This window comes from Papio anubis, chromosome 1 (genome assembly GCF_008728515.1).
Source record: "Papio anubis isolate 15944 chromosome 1, Panubis1.0, whole genome shotgun sequence".
Taxonomy (NCBI): domain Eukaryota; kingdom Metazoa; phylum Chordata; class Mammalia; order Primates; family Cercopithecidae; genus Papio; species Papio anubis.
Window position 1 is genome coordinate 177,080,603 of NC_044976.1, and position 19,234 is coordinate 177,099,836.

The window sequence follows — 19,234 nt, forward strand, 5'->3', positions numbered from 1 at the left end:
AAGGTAGCTTTTCTGGATAACTGGATGATTTTGTATATCACAATGCTTTTGTTAAACGGTAAATTAAGGGGTTTAGGAAGAACCTACTTTTTCAAAGAAAAAGAAAGGTGTAAGTTAATGATGTAATATTTCATAGTTTTGCTATAATCTTGTCATTGACCATGCAATGGCAAATTTGAATATTTTTCATTTGAATATTTTCACTATTTTATTAGGTTAATTAGATATTCCATGTGATAAGCCCAGTGGAAATAACCATGAAATGAACTGTTATTCAGGGGAGTAGAGGGGAAATGAGGATGTCAAAGAGACCCTAGGCAAGCGCTGTCCAATAGAAATATAATGAAAGACACATGCCATTTAATATCTTCCAGTAGCTACATTGATGACTTTCTGCAGCCCAGAGAAAAATGAGTGAGAGAGAGAGACAGAGAGAGAGAGAAAGAATGTTTGGTGGGAAGAAAAGGAGAAGGTAGCCTTGAAGATGGAACTTATGTCCCTAAGTTGAAGTACTATCATGGAAAGCACCAACCAAATGTCAGTTCAACCAACTGTACTTTCAGTTGATCATAGAATTACATTGTTTCATAGCTGAGAAAGCAGCCTTCCACTTGAAAAGAAAAATTAGGCCCAGAGAAGCAAAGTAACTCACCTCGAGTCACATAGTAGACGAGGCAGAAGTGGAAATAGTGGCCAGTTTTGATTCTCACTAGACACTGTGCTATGGCCTGAGGATACAGTGATAAATATGACAGTCCTTGTCCATAAGGGCATTCTAGTACAATGGGACACAAGTCCATCTGGATGTGGCACAGACGACATCACCTATGACACAGGCACACTTGTGTTGTCCCCGATCATGCCCAGTTTTGGTGGCAAGCAGAGGATAGTAATATTACTTTCAAGGACATTTGTGACAAGCCTCAAAAGTGTTCCAGGCTGTAAGGATTTTCCCTTCATTCCTGAAAAGCACAACATTTGAAGGAGGCAGTGGAGACCTCTTCTGAGTAAACCACACCAAACAATATCTTTCAGGAGAAGAAAAAAAATGACCTCTTCAGTTGACATCACACTGGAAACTGCTTGGTGGACTGAGTCCGAAGTTGGGCTTGAGCTCTGCCCGTCCTGAGGGAGAAAGAGGCTCGCTGTGGTGTGAGTCTCCGCTCACTGAAGTTCTTTACAAACACCTTGGATTGGACCCTGTGTGGCGGGACTGTGGCGTGTGCTGGGACTGTGGCGTGTGCTGGGCTTTGGAAGCTGCCAGTGCTCACGGAAGCTCTCTGAGAGTCTAAGAGGCAAACTGCCCAGGACCATTTTGACTCTGGAAGGCAAATTTCAACCATGGTCGTAAGAGGACTAGTTAAAAAAAAAAAAGTCGTTAGATCAGCCTGTATCTTAAACTTTGAGCCACAAGTACAAAATCCCCCATAACTCACCTTTCATTTCTTATGCATTTCCTTTTCATCCTTCCCCATATTTTGCATTACTTAATCAGGATATATATGTAATTTATAATCTGGTTATTTTAAAAATTTTTGTAGAGATGGGGCCTCACTATGTTGCCCAGGCTAGTCTTGAACTCCTGGCTCAAGCAATCCTCCTCGGCCTCCCAAAGTATTAAAATTACAGGCCTGAGCCATCATACTTGGCCTATAATCTGCTTTTGGCAATTAAAGTTATCCCCAAACGACTTCTCCATAATATCATCATAATTATTATTTTAATTTGTGGAAAAGAAAAAAATATGTTAGTGACTGCATAATATTCCATTCAGTAATCCCATCTTATCTTGTTTAAGCTTGTTGCTAGCTGCGTTATTAAACAAGATGCTCCTTGAACTTTACTGAAAATAGTTGTAAATGCTTAGAGTTTTCACAGTGAAATCACCTATTTACCCTAAGTGTAAAGCTGTGTTAAATGGATCCCTTAGTGAGACAACTCATGCTGATGATGCACAGGGTCCCAGGCCTTTGGCCACCCCAGTGGGAAAATGCTTTCCTAGTGTCTTTTGGCTTAAAGCAATTATTCAAAATTAGTACACACTGTGGGCTCAGATAACCCAGAAATTAAAGAGAACTCTGTTGGCGGTACTGCTGCTTCTTGTAATAGGTCAGGAATGTAGACATTATCTTTATTGGTACATGACTACTGAAGTTCTATTTTTTTTAAAAAAATGATCTGGTCTGTAAAAGGACTAAATTATATACCATCCCTCCAAATCTAAGGAGAAGGCCATGAAATTAGCCAATGTTCTCACCTTTCTGATCAGGGCGGGGTGGTGGGTTTGCAGGAGTCTGTGGCTGCCATCCCTCCTTCTTAGGAAGAAAATGGATCATGGGTCAGTTTAATTTCTCAGGTGTTTGGAAAAAGGTTACAAATAATGAAACTGAGATGTATTGTCCTAGATGAGAGTAAAATGCAGTAGTTAAAAGTTTTAGATAAGGTTAGCTCCTTTTTGGAGCTGAATCTGCATGGGACTAGAAATTTATATTGTGCTTATTATTTTTATTCTTATTTTCCAACCTGATAAAATGAGTTATTTATTCATATGATCTTGGGCGATGACATAAACTTCTTCAATTTCAGTTTTTTCCATTTTCTATCAGAAATGATTACATCTGGCTTACCTGTCTCATGAGATTGCAGTGAGAATCAAATGAAATGTTGTAAACTGTAAAAGCCTCTGACAAGTTCAAGGTTGATGCTGTTATTAATCATTGGTAATGATGATGAGTAGAATATTCCCAGATAGCATCATCAGCCAGTGCTACACTCTGTAGGTGTGTTAGGCCAGGATATGATGAGTGATGCCAATTAATGCCAGTGATTTGTTCTCTCACGTAAAGCTAGTCAAGTTATTTTACTGTCTGCCTTTACTTGTAGAAGGCGTGCTCTCACAGATGTTGGTAAGGCTAAGGCGTTCTGATTTCACAAGATGAAGGTAATCCATAGAATCAGTCAGACAGAATGTCCCTGATATTTTTATGCCCTACAGTGACAAATTATACCAAGACCCATTTGTCAACAGCCATTTCCAGAAATAAGAGAGCGTGTCATCAAAAATGAAGGACAAGTTGTGACTCAAGAAGCATCTTCCCTATTTGTTTGAACACTCAAGCTTGCTTTAAATCGTATCTAAGTTGTGTGGTAAACTTGCCAGCAGAGAGTAAGCCACACAGATGCCCACAACGTCACGGAGAGGCACATGACCCAGTTTCTGTGGTCTGAGCTGAAAGATAACCCGGGTGTGTAATGGCCACAGCTGCCTCTAAAACATTATATGGTGGGCACTTTTTCAAATTCACATTTTTAAAGAGGGAATTAGATGGTTTTCATTTGTTTTGCTTAGGTTTTGGGGTGTAATTTTTTTCTCCGGAGATCATCTCAGCAGCATCTCCACAAATAATTATCAAGGGATTGGGAGATAGTTTTGCACTCACTGTCTTAGGATACAAATCTTCCCATACAAAGCCATATAGATTTGTCCAGGGAAGATAGGAAATAATTGATTGTGTCATGGTTCTCTTGGCCTGACTTTGCTCTGGTGGCTATGGCACATGGGGTGATAGATTAACTCTTTCAGGCGTATGGAAAGCATGTTCAATGAATCACAACTTCAGGGCACAGAGTATTTTGATGGTATTTGGAAAGATGCAAATATTCTCTCCTTTTTTTTGAGGGGGTGGTGTCTGATGACACCATCCATACTTTTTAGAAGAGACTGGAGTGTGGGTCATTTTCATATCTAAGCCTTTGAAAAAAAACTTACGGTAAAGAAACAGATCATTCATGCTAGGGAAAGAAAACTATCACAGACAAGCTATAATCCACTTATCCACTGAGTGCCAGAAAAGAGAAAATGAGATCAATTAGGGTTACACCTGGGGATTTACATCCAGACAGTGATGACTGCTTCCGAAGGAGGAGCAGGGGTTCCACCATGGGTAGAGTTCTAGTTGTTTGGAATGGCGTCCTCATGAACACACCTGAAGTGTTGATTCCTTATCCACATATTTTTTGATAAAGCTTCATTGTGGTACTATTTTTAACCATCACTTTGACTAAGTACAAGGGTTCATTTGTGTTAAGTGGGTGAACAGTTGACAGAGTAGACCTTTTGTAACCTGCTAAAGAGGGAACAAGGTCATCAAGACGCTAAGCATTCAAGAGCCATAGTCTTCTACTATCACCTTCGCTTCTGTATAATTTTATTTTTTTCTCAAATGTGATTTGTAAATCACCTGCAACAGAATTACCTGAAGAGCTTGTTTAAATACAGATTCCTGGATCCAATTCTAGGCCTGCTGAATCAGAATGCCTATGGCAAAACCAAGAATGGATTTTTTTTTTTTTTTTTTGAGACAGAGTTTCACTCTTGTCACCCAGCTGCAATGGCGCGATCGTGCAATGGCATGATCTCGGCTCACTGCAACCTCTGCCTCCCAGGTTCAAGTGATTCTCCTGCCTCAGCTTCCAGAGTAGCTAGGATTACAGGCACCCACCACCACACCTGGCTAGTTTTGTATTTTTAGTAGAGACAGGGTTTCACCATGTTGACCAGGCTGGTCTCAAACTCCTGACCTCAGGTAATCCGCCTGCCTCGGCCTCCCAAAGTGCTGGGATTACAGGTGTGAGATACGAGGCCTGGCCTTACCACAAGCAATTCTGATGTTTGAGAACCACTCTGCTAATGCTGGGTAGAGGAGTGGTTTTCAAAGTGTGTTCCTGGACCTGTAGCATCAGCATCACCTCAGGAGCTTCTTAGAAATGCAAATTCTTGGGCCCTGCCCCAGACCTATTGAATTAGAAACTCTGGGAGTGGGACCCAGTTATCTGTTTTAACAAGCCTGCTAGGCGATGTTGATGCTCACCAAAATCTGAGAAGCACTGGGGTAGAGTGCATCAGTTCCCTTCAGTATCTCTTTACAACAGTAGGGAAGGCAGTCCTTGAGACAATGTGAATCATTTACAACCTGGGTTTGTTTGTAACCATGAAATTTCAAATTCAAAGGAACTTTATAGGAGATTAAAACACTAGAGATAGGAGATTAAAACACTAGAGAACCCGCTCTAGTGTTTTAATCTCTTTCTTTTCCTCCCACGTTCCCTCCTTTCTTCCCTTCTTTGAACACTTAATAAGTACTATGTACTAGGGAGTAGGGATGCAGGGGTGAATACGAATGGCAGCACCCTATCCTCTTGGAGTTTACAGTCTCGGGGAAAGACATATCTCACATGATTACAGTAATAACTGTAATATTATAACTGCTGTAAGTACAGTGGTGGGGAGGCACATGGTGCCATGAGACTATATAATAGAGATTTGAGCAAATCTGTGCACCTATTACAAGGTAACTCAGCCCAGATGGAGTACTTCCTTTCTAGGGGAACTCTTGACATCCTGTTGGAACCTATTTGACTTTAAGATAAGCCCATATGTTAGAAATTTGCTCCTTATATTGAGTCAAAATCTGCCACACTCTAGATGACACGATCCTGGCTCTAGTATCTGAATCTCCATGAAATGAATCTAGTCCTCTGTTCCACTGAAGATCTTCATATAGATAAAGATCTCTTCCTTCTAGGTTTTTTCTTTCCAAGGCTGTGAGATTCCTCATTCACTTGGTCTTCTTCAGAAGTACTCTACTTTTTTCTTTATTTTAAAAAATGTTTGTAAAATATTCTGGTGTCCAGCATGAGCTGGAGCCATGGAATGATGAGCTCAGAGGAGCATATCTCAGAATACATATGTGACCATTCTTGTCCCTGTTATAGTTAACATTTCTGAGGCTCAACCTTACATGCTTTGTGGACAATTGTATCACACCCCTGACTGACTTGCACCGAGCTTGCAACTAAATGAAACCCCAGGGTTTGGGGTTTTTTCTTCAAACTTGGTACCTTTATTCATTCAATTGATTCACCAATTTTTTATTTCATGCTTACTATGTATCAGGCACATATTGTTTACTTCTGTGGATGTGTTTTTGGACTTAAGTGCAAGATTCATTTATCCATATTGTACTTCATTTTGGATCCTGATTCTGTCATCCACTAAACTGTGAAGAATTTGAAGTTAAAAGCCATATTTTTTCAGCTTTGTATCCTCAGAGCCTAACTCAGTGCCTCATATGTAGTTGGTAAATAAAATTTCATAACTATAACACACACACACACACACACACACTCACACTCTTTTCTGAGTGATTGAACATGTTTTAAGGCAGTGCCCTAGAGATTTCCCTCTAGGATATCAATAACCTCAGCCCTTTACCCAGCACCCATCGTTTGGGTGGTTTTAACTATTTGATTGTGTCTATTTGCATCATCAGCCAATCTAAATTTCTTTACTGTGCAAATCAAAATCATGCAAGATGTTATAGTTGCCTAGTTACAGGATGTCTCCAACAGCCTTCTAATCTACCAATCTAGTATGTCTATCTGAAGGAAATGAGGTTAGTCTGTCTTCACTCGTTCTAGTAGTCACCACTTCCTTTTCACTGTTGACAAATAGTCTTTTAATATTTATTGACAAGTCAATAATTCAAGAGATGGACTGCCTTTAGCGGGACAAGGTAGGCAGTATTTTTCTTTGTGGCCAAAACTTTATCTCAGAACAATGTCTTTACTAGAAATACCTTTCTTCCATTTGTTTGAGAAGTGTTTTATATTCTTGGGGTGAGTTCTTGTATTTTTATACTTTCAACTAGAGCAACACCACTGTAACTCATGCTTGGGTCCCTGGATCTCCATGGGGTATACATTTTTTCTTGACATACTCCTCCTCTCCTTCTGATAGGGCTGTGTCCACTAACACAGATATGGTTTGGTCAGTAGATTAATATTTTAGTATTATAGTTTATAAAACATAATTGAGAGAGCTCTGATAATTTACCAATTTCTTCTAAGTAATGGGGCTGGTTCCCATAAGAATTATCATTTATAATATGGTGATAAGCATTTGCTTAGGTTGGTCATGTATAAATGCGTTTTTAAATAAAAATTTAAACTTTTATTACCATTTCATTAGAATGAGCACCATTCGTTGTTAATTCCAGGGAAGTTTTGTCTTGTTTTATTTTTAGTAATGCCATATCACACTCCATGTGGCCCTCAGTCTGTTCATTTGTAAAATGAAAGATTTGGACTCAGTGATCTCTAATCTATGATCAAACTCTAGAATTATATTATTCTAAACTTTGATAAGGAAAGTCTCTTTTAAAATAACTTTAAAATTAAATAGGACAGGCCAGGCGTGGTGGCTTATGTCTGTAATCCCAGAACTTTAGGAGGCCAAGGCGGGTGGATCACCTAAGGTCAGGAGATCGAGATCAGCCTGGCCAACATGGCAAAACCCCGTCTATACTAAAAAATACAAAAATTAGCCAGGCGTGGTGGTGGGCACCTGTAGTCCCAGCTACTCAGGAGGCTGAGGCAGGATAATCACTTGAACCCAGGAGGCGGAGGTTGCAGTGAACCAAGATTGTGCCATTGCACTCCAGCCTGAGCAACAGGAGTGAAACTATGTCTCAAAAAAAAAAAAAAAAAAAAAATTAAATATAGAAAAACACACACACACACACACACACACACACACAGAGGAGTGCATGTAAAACTGGTGAAATCTGAATAAAAATGTTGGACTGCAACAATGTCAATTTCATGGTTGTGGTATATTGTACTATAGGGTTGCAAGATGCTCCCTTTTGGGAAACCCGAGTGAAGGGTGTATATAGGATATCTCTATATTATTTCTTATAACAGCATGTGAAAAATAAGAACTAATAATTTGAGATAATCTCAAATTTGAGATCTTATTTGAGGTAATCTAAAATTATCTCAAAATAAAAAGTTTTTTAAAAATTACATGATAAAATGTTATAACAGGACTTCAGAGGTAAGTGGCCATTGCTTAACCACATGCTAGCTTAAAGAAACTATTTAGCCTTCCCAAAACTCCATTTTCTTGTCTTCTGTAAAGTGAGGATATTAATTCCTGCCTGATGGGACTATTGGAAGGATTATATGAGATTATATGTGTGTGTGTAAGCATCTCACATGGTCCATGCTTCATGGTAGGAACTCAGTAAATGTTGATTACCTTCCCCTGTTCCCGTTCTTTGTTCTAGAAAGAAACTGGGGCACACGGCCTCACTGCATCTCCCATAGGAAAGATGACATCTGACCTGAAGTGAAAGACAGTTCAGAAGTGTAACTTAGTGAGATGAGCCCCATAGCAGCATAGTGAGTAATGCTGTTACATAACTTTCACAAATCACCCAGCAAATCAGCTAACAGGGCTTGGCACAGTTTACTGATGAAATAAAATAACAAGGCAGCTTCCAAACCCAGCCTGAGTCCAGGAGTCCCAACACCGCAGCCAGAGTCAGAATCTAGAATGACTCCACAGGCCCTGGAGCTTTGGTGTTTCAGTTGATTCAGATGTGTTATAAATCTGTTTAACTGGAAAAAAACCAAAAGCAGCTCCTCTCTGGCTGGCCCCATGAATAACTGTCCCCAAGAGGCCTAGAGAAGTTTTCCTTTCCTTGCAGAATCCTTAATCATGTCTACCAAATATGAGTTTTCCATGCAGCTGCATGAATGAGGAAGTAGGGAGAGACTAAAGAGAATAGTGCGTTCCTAGACAGTTCTTGGTCATGAAGATGTGATTGTTGAATGCATGGCCAAAATGTGTCTCCCCTGTATCTCCCCAAATGCTTATCGTTTCCCAGGGCTCTTTCCTCACTCCTGATCTGGTGAATGTTTTTTATCTGGTGAATGTTGTTTTATCAATGAGTTGGCCAGAAACATAGAAGGCAAACTTACCAGGTTTTCAAATGATACTGTGGTATAAGAGAGTCAGGGGACAGAATCACAGTTTTTAAATGATTTCAGCAGGTTCGGGGCTCTGGGCTGATCACAGTAAGTTGTAATGTAATAGGGATAATGTTAAAAATCTGTCCTTCGAAGTCAAAAGCAGAAATACAGGCTAGGAGAGGTTTATATTGGCAAGAGTTTTATATGAAAAACTCAAGAAAGACAGGAGTCAACAGTGTGATGTGGTTGTATTAAAAAAGAGGTTAGAGATAAGAAAAAAAAAGTATCCTTTGACTTTGTATAATTTGCAACAGTCAGACAATACCCTGTCTATTGTATTCAGTTGTAGGGGCCAACTTTAAGGAAGATATAGATATATTTGAATGGATCACTGAGGGAAAGAAGGAAAAGGGAAGGTCAAATTAAAAAGATTCAAAAGATATGCTGTTTAAAGAACAGTTGAAGAGAAATAAGGATATTCAGCTGATTACTGTTTTTTTCTCGGGTTACCATATGGAAGAAGAGTAAACTTGTCTATTTTGCTCTGAAAGGGAGAAATGAGATTAATGGGAGAGAGAGTCCATGGAAACAGACTTTGGCTCAATAGAAGGAAATTTTGGAGCAGTTCAGTGATGGAAAGAGCTATTTTCATTAAATTGTGAGCTTCCTGTCACTGGAAATAATCAAGCTGGGGCCAAATGAGTGTATGTCTGGGATTCTGAAGGATCCCAACATTGAATGAGAGCTTGGGGTAGGTGACCTTGAAGATCACTTCCAACTTTCATAGTCTGTTATTTAAATTAGCATGAATGCCAGGGCCACTTACAACATGCCAGAGCCAGTTTTTCAACTTTTGGCTCTGCTTCTGACCAACTGTGTGACCTTCAGCTAGGAAATTAACCATTTCTTTTTCCAGTTTCCTCATCCATTAAATGAGAGAGCTGAATGTAGTGATGTCTAAGTTACTCCCCAGCACTTCTATCTCCTCAGGCTTTCTCATAATTATACGATGCTGGAAGAGTAGAGTTTGGGCTGATAGCTGCCATTTGTTTCTAAGTTGGCTTGCCAGGAGACTGCTTAAAAGACAAAAACCATTGTTGATTCTGAGGACCACAGAACAAAACTCTCAATTTGCTTATTGGCAGGAGAGTAGGTGATGGTGAACCTGGAATTTGTTCCCATGAGATCTGTGGCAGGAAGTTCATCAAATAACTGCTAATCTGGTTTCTCTTGAACACCTGTACATTCTGACTGAGTTCAGCAATGCCTTTGCAAACAACTTAGAAAAAATGAAGTTTATATTACCATTGCAGTACAGTGTTATCTTTTACAAAGCAAACCTTTGTCATTTATTTGCTTATGATCTTTTAGTTGCTATTGACCTGTGCTTATAATCTTAAGAACAAATGTATATAAAGCAACTTACTATGTGGCAGATTTGTTCTAAAAGTTTTACATATATTAATTTAACAGTTTACTAGCTGAAAATACAATGATGAATCAGTAGATTAGATCTTTTTTCCTTTATGGAAAGGACGTATTTAAAATCTAGTTTAAGTCTGCCTGAATGGTAGAGTCCAGAATTCAGATCCAGGCCCTCATTCTCTGAGGCTTCATTGTTAGATGACTATAATTTCTCTTGTGGCTCATTTGATTATTAATACTTTTATTCTCTTCTGTATTAAGGTATCTCACTTCCACCACTATTACATTCGAGCTCTCCTTCTGGTTCCTTCTTTGACTTCTGTCGATATCCACATCTCCAAATCCCATTTCTTCAGTTACTTTTTCCAAAGATCTTTGAAAATGCAACCATCAGTGGGAGTGTCATTGTTTGCATTGATATAGATACAGAAGGTAATGGATAAGATTTCAAGTGCCTTCTGCAGTTACTGAGGTCAGTAGAGGAGGAAATATGTAAATTTATGCTTCTTATAAGGATGTGAAGAATTTAAAAGTTCATTCCCTGGCTTGTGGATCTGGCCATACTCACTTCGTCCAGACACAGTACCATATTTTCTTCCATCTCTTTGTTTTCTTAGGTTGGAAATGAAAACAGCTGTTAAAAATAAGAGCACATGAGTCAGTCTTGAATCCCAATGTAGTAATTACAGTTTCCATCTCAGTTGGTAAAGTCCCTCCCAGTGTACTAAGCCCCATATCACAATCCCCTTGTGGGGAGAACGCTGCCAATGGTATTGTCAATTTTATAGCAAGACTTTAATTTTTGTTTTGCAAACCTCTAAGATTAAACATTAAATCACTTGCCAAGTCAAGAAAAATAACAAGGAAAAAATACTTCGATTTAAAAATTTGATTCTTCGTATCTCAAAATAATAAGAGATATTTATGACAAACCCACAGCCAATATCATACTGAATGGGCAAAAACTGGAAGCCTTCCCTTTGAAAACTGACACAAGACAGGGATGCCCTCTCTCACCACTCCTATTCAACATAGTGTTGGAAGTTCTGGCCAGGGCAATCAGGCAAGAGAAAGAAATAAAGGGTATTCAATTAGAAAAGAGGAAGTCAAATTGTCCCTGTTTGCAGATGACATGATTGTATATTTAGAAAACCCCATCGTCTCAGCCCAAAATCTCCTTAAGCTGATAAGCAACTTCAGCAAAGTCTCAGGATACAAAATCAATGTGCAAAAATCACAAGCATTCCTATACACTAATAACAGACAAACAGAGAGCCAAATCATGAGTGAACTCCCATTCACAATTGCTACAAAGAAAATAAAATACCTAGGAATCCAACTTACAAGGGATGTGAAGGACCTCTTTAAGGAGAACTACAAACCACTGCTCAATGAAATAAAGGAGGACACAAACAAATGGAAGAACATCCCATGCTCATGGATAGGAAGAATCAATATCATGAAAATGGCCGTACTGCCCAAGGTAATTTATAGATTCAATGCCCTCTCCATCAAGCTACCAATAACTTTCTTCACAGAATTGGAAAAGAAACTAAAGTTCATATGGAACAAAAACGAGCCCACATTGCCAAAACAATCCTAAGCCAAAAGAACAAAGCTGGAGGCATCATGCTACCTGACTTGAAACTATACTACAAGGCTACAGTAACCAAAACAGCATGGTACTGGTACCAAAACAGAGATATAGACCAATAGAACAGAACAGATGCCTCAGGAAATAACACCACACATCTACAACCGTCTTAGCTTTGGCAAACCTGACAAAAACAAGAAATGGGGAAAAGATTCCCTATTTAATAAATGGTGCTGGGAAAACTGACTAGCCATATGTAGAAAGCTGAAACTGGATCCCTTCCTTACACCTTATACAAAAATTAATTCAATATGGATTAAAGACTTTAATGTTAGACCTAAAATCATAAAAACCCTAGAAGAAAACATAGGCAATGCTATTCAGGACAAAAACTTCATGACTAAAACACCAAAAGCAATGGCAACAAAAGTCAAAATAGACAAATGGTTTAGTTCTAATTAAACTAAAGAGCTTCTGCACAGCAAAAGAAACCACCATCAGAGTGGACAGGCAACCTACAGAATGGGAGAAAATTTTTGCAATCTACCCATCTGACAAAGGGCTAATATCCAGAATCTACAAAGAACTTAAACTAATTTACAAGAAAAAAAAACCCCATCAAAAAGTAGGCAAAGGATATGAACAGACACTTCTCAAAAGAAGACATTTATACAGCCAACAGACACATGAAAAAATGCTCATCACCAGTCATCAGAGAAATGCAATCACAATCACAATGAGATACCATCTCATACCAGTTAGAATGGCGATCACTAAAAAGTTAGGAAACAACAGGTGCTGGAGAGGATGTGGAGAAATAGGAATGCTTTTACACGGTTGTTGGGAGTGTAAACTAGTCAACCATTGTGAAAGACAGTGTGGTGATTCCTCAAGGATCTAGCACTAGAAATACCATTTTACGCAGTAATCCCATTACTGGGTATATACCCAAAAGATTATAAATCATGTTACTATAAAGACACATGAACAGATATGTTTATTGTGGCACTATTCACAATAGCAAAGACTTGGAACCAACCCAAATGTCCATCAATGATAGACTGGATTAAGAAAATGTGGCACATATACACCATGGAATACTATGCAGCCATAAGAAAGGATGAGTTCATGTTCTTTGCAGGGACATGGATGAAGCTGGAAACCATCATTCTGAGCAAACACAAGGACAGAAAACCAAACACCGTATGTTCTCACTCATAGATGGGAATTGAACAATGAGAACACTTGGACACAGGGTGGGGAATGTCACACATGGGGACCTGTCATTGGGTGAGGGGCAGGGGGAGGGATAGCATTAGGAGAAATACCTAATGTAAATGATGAATTAATGGGTGCAGCAAACCAGCATGGCACATGTATACCTATGTAACAAACATGCATGTTGTGCACATGTACCCTAGTACTTAAAGTATAATTTTAAAAAAGAAAAAGAAAAAAGAAAAGAAAAGCACATGGGACGGGGAAAAAATTTAAAAAAAAAAAAAAAACTTGATTCTTGCAACATGCTCTTTTTTCAAAACTTAATTTAGATTTTGACCAAATCTCTATGTTACTACTAGAAATGTCAGTTACTGTTCCACATTCTTTTCTTCTCTTTTTTTTTTTTTTTTTGAGATGGGGTCTCTATTGCCCTGGGTCGGGTGCAATTGTGCAATCATAGCTCACTGCAGCCTCAAACTCCTGGGTTCAAGTGATCCTCCTGCCTCAGCCTCCTGAGTGGCTAGGACTATGGGCATGTGCCACCGTGATCAGCTAATTTTTTTTGTAGACATATGGTCTCACTATGTTGTGCAGGCTCATCTTGAAATCCTGGCATCAAGTGATCATCTGTCCTTGGCCTCTCAAAGTGTTGGAATTACAGGTGTGAGCCACCATCATGCCTGGCCACTGTTTCACATTTTTTAAAATGGAACTTCAGATGGACTTCATGGTATCCTCACTGTGAATAATTTTCTTGAGCTCTTGTAGAGGTTAAGCTTTGAATTGTTTTCTCTTTTCTCAGTTCCTGAGGTTTATGATCTAGTAAGCCAATTTCAAATGAGTCATCTACCACCTATTAATTGATTGTTACCTTTCAGAGCAGATTGATCCTCTTTTAGTTCTGCTTAGTTCCCCATATCAACAATTTAGTCTTTTACTGAATAATCCCACTGTCTAAAACTGTGATGGTTCCTCCTCACCTCCCAAGTCAGCCGCCTCCAAATCACTAATCTAATGTTGCTCTATAAATGTGCTACTGGCAGGAGAGCTTTGTGCCTTATAGGAGGAGAGTCAGGGAACTTGGCCTTTTCACTCACTTCACTTTGCCCATTTTATTTCCCCTTTCTAAGGCTTGATTATTTATTTTCGATTAGATTATTTCTGAAGTTCATTTCCCCACGAAGATTTCTATAATTTTGTTATCATTGTGTCCCCCAAGAGCCAATTTTATGTGCTGGAAATGAAGACACTGCATGCCTAGCATGACTTATGGAACTCTGAGAAGGCTGTTCAGCCCCAGCTCCCTCTACCACACCTTAAGTTCCACCATTAGATATTCATTCATTGTGGTAGGATAGTACCTCTCAGATAGGACACCATTTAAAATCCAGTATGTTTAGAAGGGCAAACCCATAAAACTAGTATGTGAGACAATATAGTATCATGGTTAGAGGCAAGCTCTGAGGTCAGACCACCTTTCACACCTGGGCTGTGCCACTCACTAGCTATATGATCTAGGCAATTAATTCATCTTTCTGTGCCTCAGTCTCCTCATCTGTAAAATGAGGATAATAGTACTCTCCTGGAGGGTTTTTGTGAGGTCTCAATGAAATCTGTAAAGTGCTTAGATGAACATTATCCTGCTTTGTAAGTGTTAGCAATTACTATCTTCATTTGCATACATTTCCATGTTGTGTTGATGCATATTGTATTGAAAGCTGATACCGAGTCACAGAGAAATTGTTTTGTTGGGAAACTGGAAGGAGATACTTTGAACACAAGAGGCACTGTTAAGGGACGGCCTGTGTCACAGCTGGTAGCGTAAAGTCGCTGGGTGCCTGTGGGTGGATAGGGAAGCATGTATAAGAGACAGTAAGGGAGATGGGCCTCCTTCTAGTCCTAACCAGTATGCTCAGTAACTGATAGAATGTATCAGCTAGGACGATGAACAAGTAATGTGATGTACACCTGCAAATTAACTTTGAATTCAGTACTTGCTTAACTTGCTCTGTGTCTCATAATTCCATGCCTTGTCATTTTCAGATAATGCTAGGTCTCTGAGCCATTACACTTGAGGAGCTATGGGGAAATGTAGAGTGTTTTACCTTGCTGAATGTCCTTCCTTCTTCTCTTTAGATTACATGAAGCAGATGACATTTGAAGCCCAAGCCTTTTTAGAAGCTGTGCAATTCTTCCGACAGGAGAAGGGTCACTATGGTTCCTGGGAAATGATCACTGGGGATGAAATCCAGGTAACATGGGGCTCAACATTTTGGATTCTCTCTATGTTTGGGTATTTGATTGATAGGAAGTCAGGGTCATTTTGTTAAACAATCAAACAAAAAAGTTGCAAGTATGGAAGATGTGGTTCCACAGGCCATCTCTCTCATGTCTGGAAGCATTGGTCAGGAAACTACCAGGCACCCACTGCAAAGACCACCAGACTGGGCATGAAATAGGGCAGCCAGAAACATGGCAACAGTGGAAAGAGCTGCCCCCACTGTTTTCTATGAAAATAATTTCTCTTTCAGATGACCTCGTGCTTCCAGACTAGAATTGAGTGTGAGTAGCGAGCAGTAGTGCAAAGTGCATGACAGGGCTTTAGCTAGGGTCAGCAAACTTGGACTTAAGTCATGCCAACTTATTTAACCTCTTTTAGTCTCAGATTACTCCTCTGGAAAAAATAAGAATAGTAATGTTTACCTTGCCTTGTGAAGTGCAGTTGGAGAAGTATTTGGCAAGCAGCTGTCTTTATTGAATTGTATGTAAATGAAGTAATGAAAAAAACAAATTTGAAAAGCTTAGACAGTTTTCCATATATTGCATTTATCTTTTCTAGTTTTCTGTGCCCTGCGGTACATTGTAATTTCTCATGATCCTGACTAGATGCCAGTCATGGCCTAAGCACTTCAGTGGGTTTGGTACCAGGGACGGTATTATAAATCTCCAAAGGAAACTGCTTTGTGATGTGACCCCCGCCTCCATGATGACACCAGTCACATGGCTGCGTCAGCCAAGAACAGGAGGCTGGGTATGGGCATATTTACGTAAAGTAACATGGTATTTCAGAATGCTATTTTTTTTTTTTTTTTGAGAGGAGTCTCGCTCTGTCGCCCAGGCTGGAGTACAGTGGCGCAATCTTGGCTTATTGCAACCTCCGCCTCGTGAGTTCAAGCAATTCTTCTGCCTCAGCCTCCCGAGTAGCTGGGACTATAGATGCATGCCACCACTCCAGCTAATTTTTGTATTTTTAGCAGAGACGGGGTTTTACCATATTGGTCAGGTTGGTCTCAAACTCCTGACCTCGTGATTCACCTGCCTCAGGCTCCCAAAGTGCTGGGATTATAGGCGTGAGCCACCGCGCCCGGCCCCACTAATTTTTTTTTTTTTTCCACATCTCCTACAGTACCTCTTTTGGGAGCTAGTGAAATTCATTATTAGAGAACAATATTTGGAGGATGCCGAGTGGTGCCTTGCCTCTGTGTGGTCATTAAACATCTAATGCTAAAAACTCATGAGGGAGCTCTTCTTTATTGTTTCACCATATAAGAACATGTGTTTACCATTAGAATCTTCTCTTTCTCTCTTTTTTTTTTTCTTTCTGGTAGATTCTAAACTCATCTATTTCCCAACCTGAGACTTGCTTCTTCCAGAATTTTAAACAAGTCTTGAGTTTTGATATTTTGGGGAAGCACAGCCATTCATAAGTCTGAGAGAACCAAATAGTTGTGTACTTATGCCATAAAGAAAAACAAAAGTGTCAGAAGGGGAAGCTGAAGCATTTGACACTGGCTGGCCTGCCATGTAAGCCAACATAGTTAATAGACGAGTAGTCAAATGCCTTTGTGTGATACTTGATAATGTTCGAAACCTAATGGTGTTTGTCTTGCCAATCTTATGAGATGGGTAGGGCAGTTATTATTATTATTTCAATTTTGTAAATGTGAAAACTGAGGGAAGCATATAACAGCAAAGTGACTTGCCTAGTCTTATTCATTCAACTACTATTTACTGAGCGCTGACTCTATGCCAGGCAATGTGCTGGGGGCTATTGACCCAAAGATAGACAAGACAGAATGGTCCTGGCCCTGTGGAGCTGATAGTTTCAGAGTTACATGCTAAGTGGACAAATGGCAAAGGCAATGATGGCTTCTGCTCCTGGCCCAGTGCAAGATTAACACCAACCATGGGAATATACTAAGTTACACATTTATTTTTCAATAGCTCCTTGAGTTCAGCCCTGCCACTTGCTTCATTTTTTTCTTTCACTCGAAAACGTATATGAACTTACGTTCCTCCATGATGCCATTGAAAATAGGTATTTAGGCCAGGTGCAGTGGCTCACGCCTGTAATCCCAGCACTTTAGGAGGCCGAGGCAGGCAGATCACAAGGCCAGGAGTTCAAGACCAGCCTGGTTGACACAGTAAAACCCTGTCTCTAATAAAAATACAAAAAAATTAGCTAGGTGTGGTGGCAGATGCCTGTAATCCCAGTCACTTGGGAGGCTGAGGCAAGGAGAATCGCTTAAACCTGGGAGGCAGAGGTTGCAGTGAGCTGAGATCGTGCCACTGCACTCCAGCCTGGGTGACAGTGTAAGACTCCGTCTCAAAAAAAAAAAAGGGGGAGAAAAAAGAATATAGGTATTTAATAAATCCTTTCTGGGAGTTGAGTTTGAGTTTGTTTTGGCTTTTGGCTGATTATGTGCTAAGTGGAATAAGTTGGAAGAGACAGAAATGACTCATCCCGCCGGGCGCGGTGGCTCAAGCCTGTAATCCCAGCACTTTGGGAGGCCGAGACGGGCGGATCACGAGGTCAGGAGATCGAGACCATCCTGGCTAACACGGTGAAACCCCGTCTCTACTAAAAATTACAAAAACTAGCCGGGCGAGGTGGCGGGTGCCTGTAGTCCCAGCTACTTGGGAGGCTGAGGCAGGAGAATGGCGTGAACCCGGGAGGCGGAGCTTGCAGTGAGCCGAGATCCGGCCACTGCACTCCAGCCTGGGTGACAGAGCGAGACTCCGTCTCAAAAAAAAAAAGAAATGACTCATCCTTTGCCATCATGATGAGGCAAGACACACATAGAAAGCATGCAGAAGACAAGGCACATATGTGTGTGGGTATATGTATATGAGTCTCTATATAGATGGAGATTGTAAAGCATTTGTGCAAGTGGTCATAGTAAGCTCCTAGTTTTGCAGGATAAAAAACATTTTAAATGGGAAAGTGAAACAAAACAAAAAAAAAAGCAGAAAAGAGATCAGAAATCACTGGAGTTATCAAGTGTCCCAGTAAGAAGTTTCACAGGGGCTGGGTGTGGTGGCTCATACCTATAATCTCAGCACTTTGGAAGGCCAAGGTGGGAAGACTGCTTGAATCCGGGAGTTCAAGATTAGCCTGGGCAACATAGCAAGACCCTATCTCTTCAAAAAGTTTTCTAAAAGTTAGCTGGGAGCGGTAGTATGTGCAGATAGTCCCAGCTACTTGGGAAACCAAGACAGTAGGATCATTTGAGCCCATGAGTTCAAGGATGCAGTGAGCTGTCATTTGTGCCACTGCACTGGGCAACAGAGTGAGACCCTGTCTCAAAAAAAAAAAAAAAAAGTGGTTTTGCTCCTCCCAGAATTTAAGTGTTTTGGTAAAATGACAGACTCATAAAATGTGAATGCTGGAGGAGCATTTCAGGATTATTTGTCCAGTAACCTCCAGGTGAGAGAAAGAACATTCAGAACAGTTGGCTGAAGTCAGAAAGCTAGTCTGCTACAGAAATGCATTTTAAACCAGCTTGGAGAAGCTGGTAAAAGGAAATGGCCTCTAAAGCTTACCGTGTGGGGCCAGGTAAGGATTACGGTTCCGCACAGACTCTAAGACTTGGTGCATAACAGTAAAGCAGTGTCTACCCTAAGACTCATAGAAAAAAGAGGCCAGGGGGCCAGAGAAGCTAGCAAGTGGTTAAAGAAAATGGCATAGCATAAGTGAGTTTGAGAAAATGACATCTTTTGTTTAAAGCGCTGGGTTTATTTGCATTTTTTCTTCCTGACTGCTAAGACCTTAATCATAACCCTGTCCTGAACCCCTCTACCCTAGGGGCCTGCATTCAGACTCTCAGCCTTGTTCCATTACCTTCGTAGTAATGACTCACACAGCAAGTATGGAAGGCCCTCATGGCGATGGTTGTT

At 40.2% G+C, this 19,234-nt stretch overlaps 1 protein-coding gene across 3 annotated transcripts in view; it reads left to right on the forward strand.

Annotated features, from left to right (window-relative positions):
* The window catches only part of NIBAN1 (niban apoptosis regulator 1), a 173,075-nt gene that overhangs the window by 118,199 nt on the left and 35,642 nt on the right, over window positions 1–19,234 (forward strand). For all 3 annotated transcript variants that reach the window (XM_009191726.3, XM_021929511.2, XM_003893397.4), the window contains one exon: window positions 15,194–15,309. In XM_009191726.3, coding sequence (XP_009189990.2) covers window positions 15,194–15,309 — 116 coding nt within the window. The remainder of the gene's footprint in view (window positions 1–15,193; window positions 15,310–19,234) is intronic.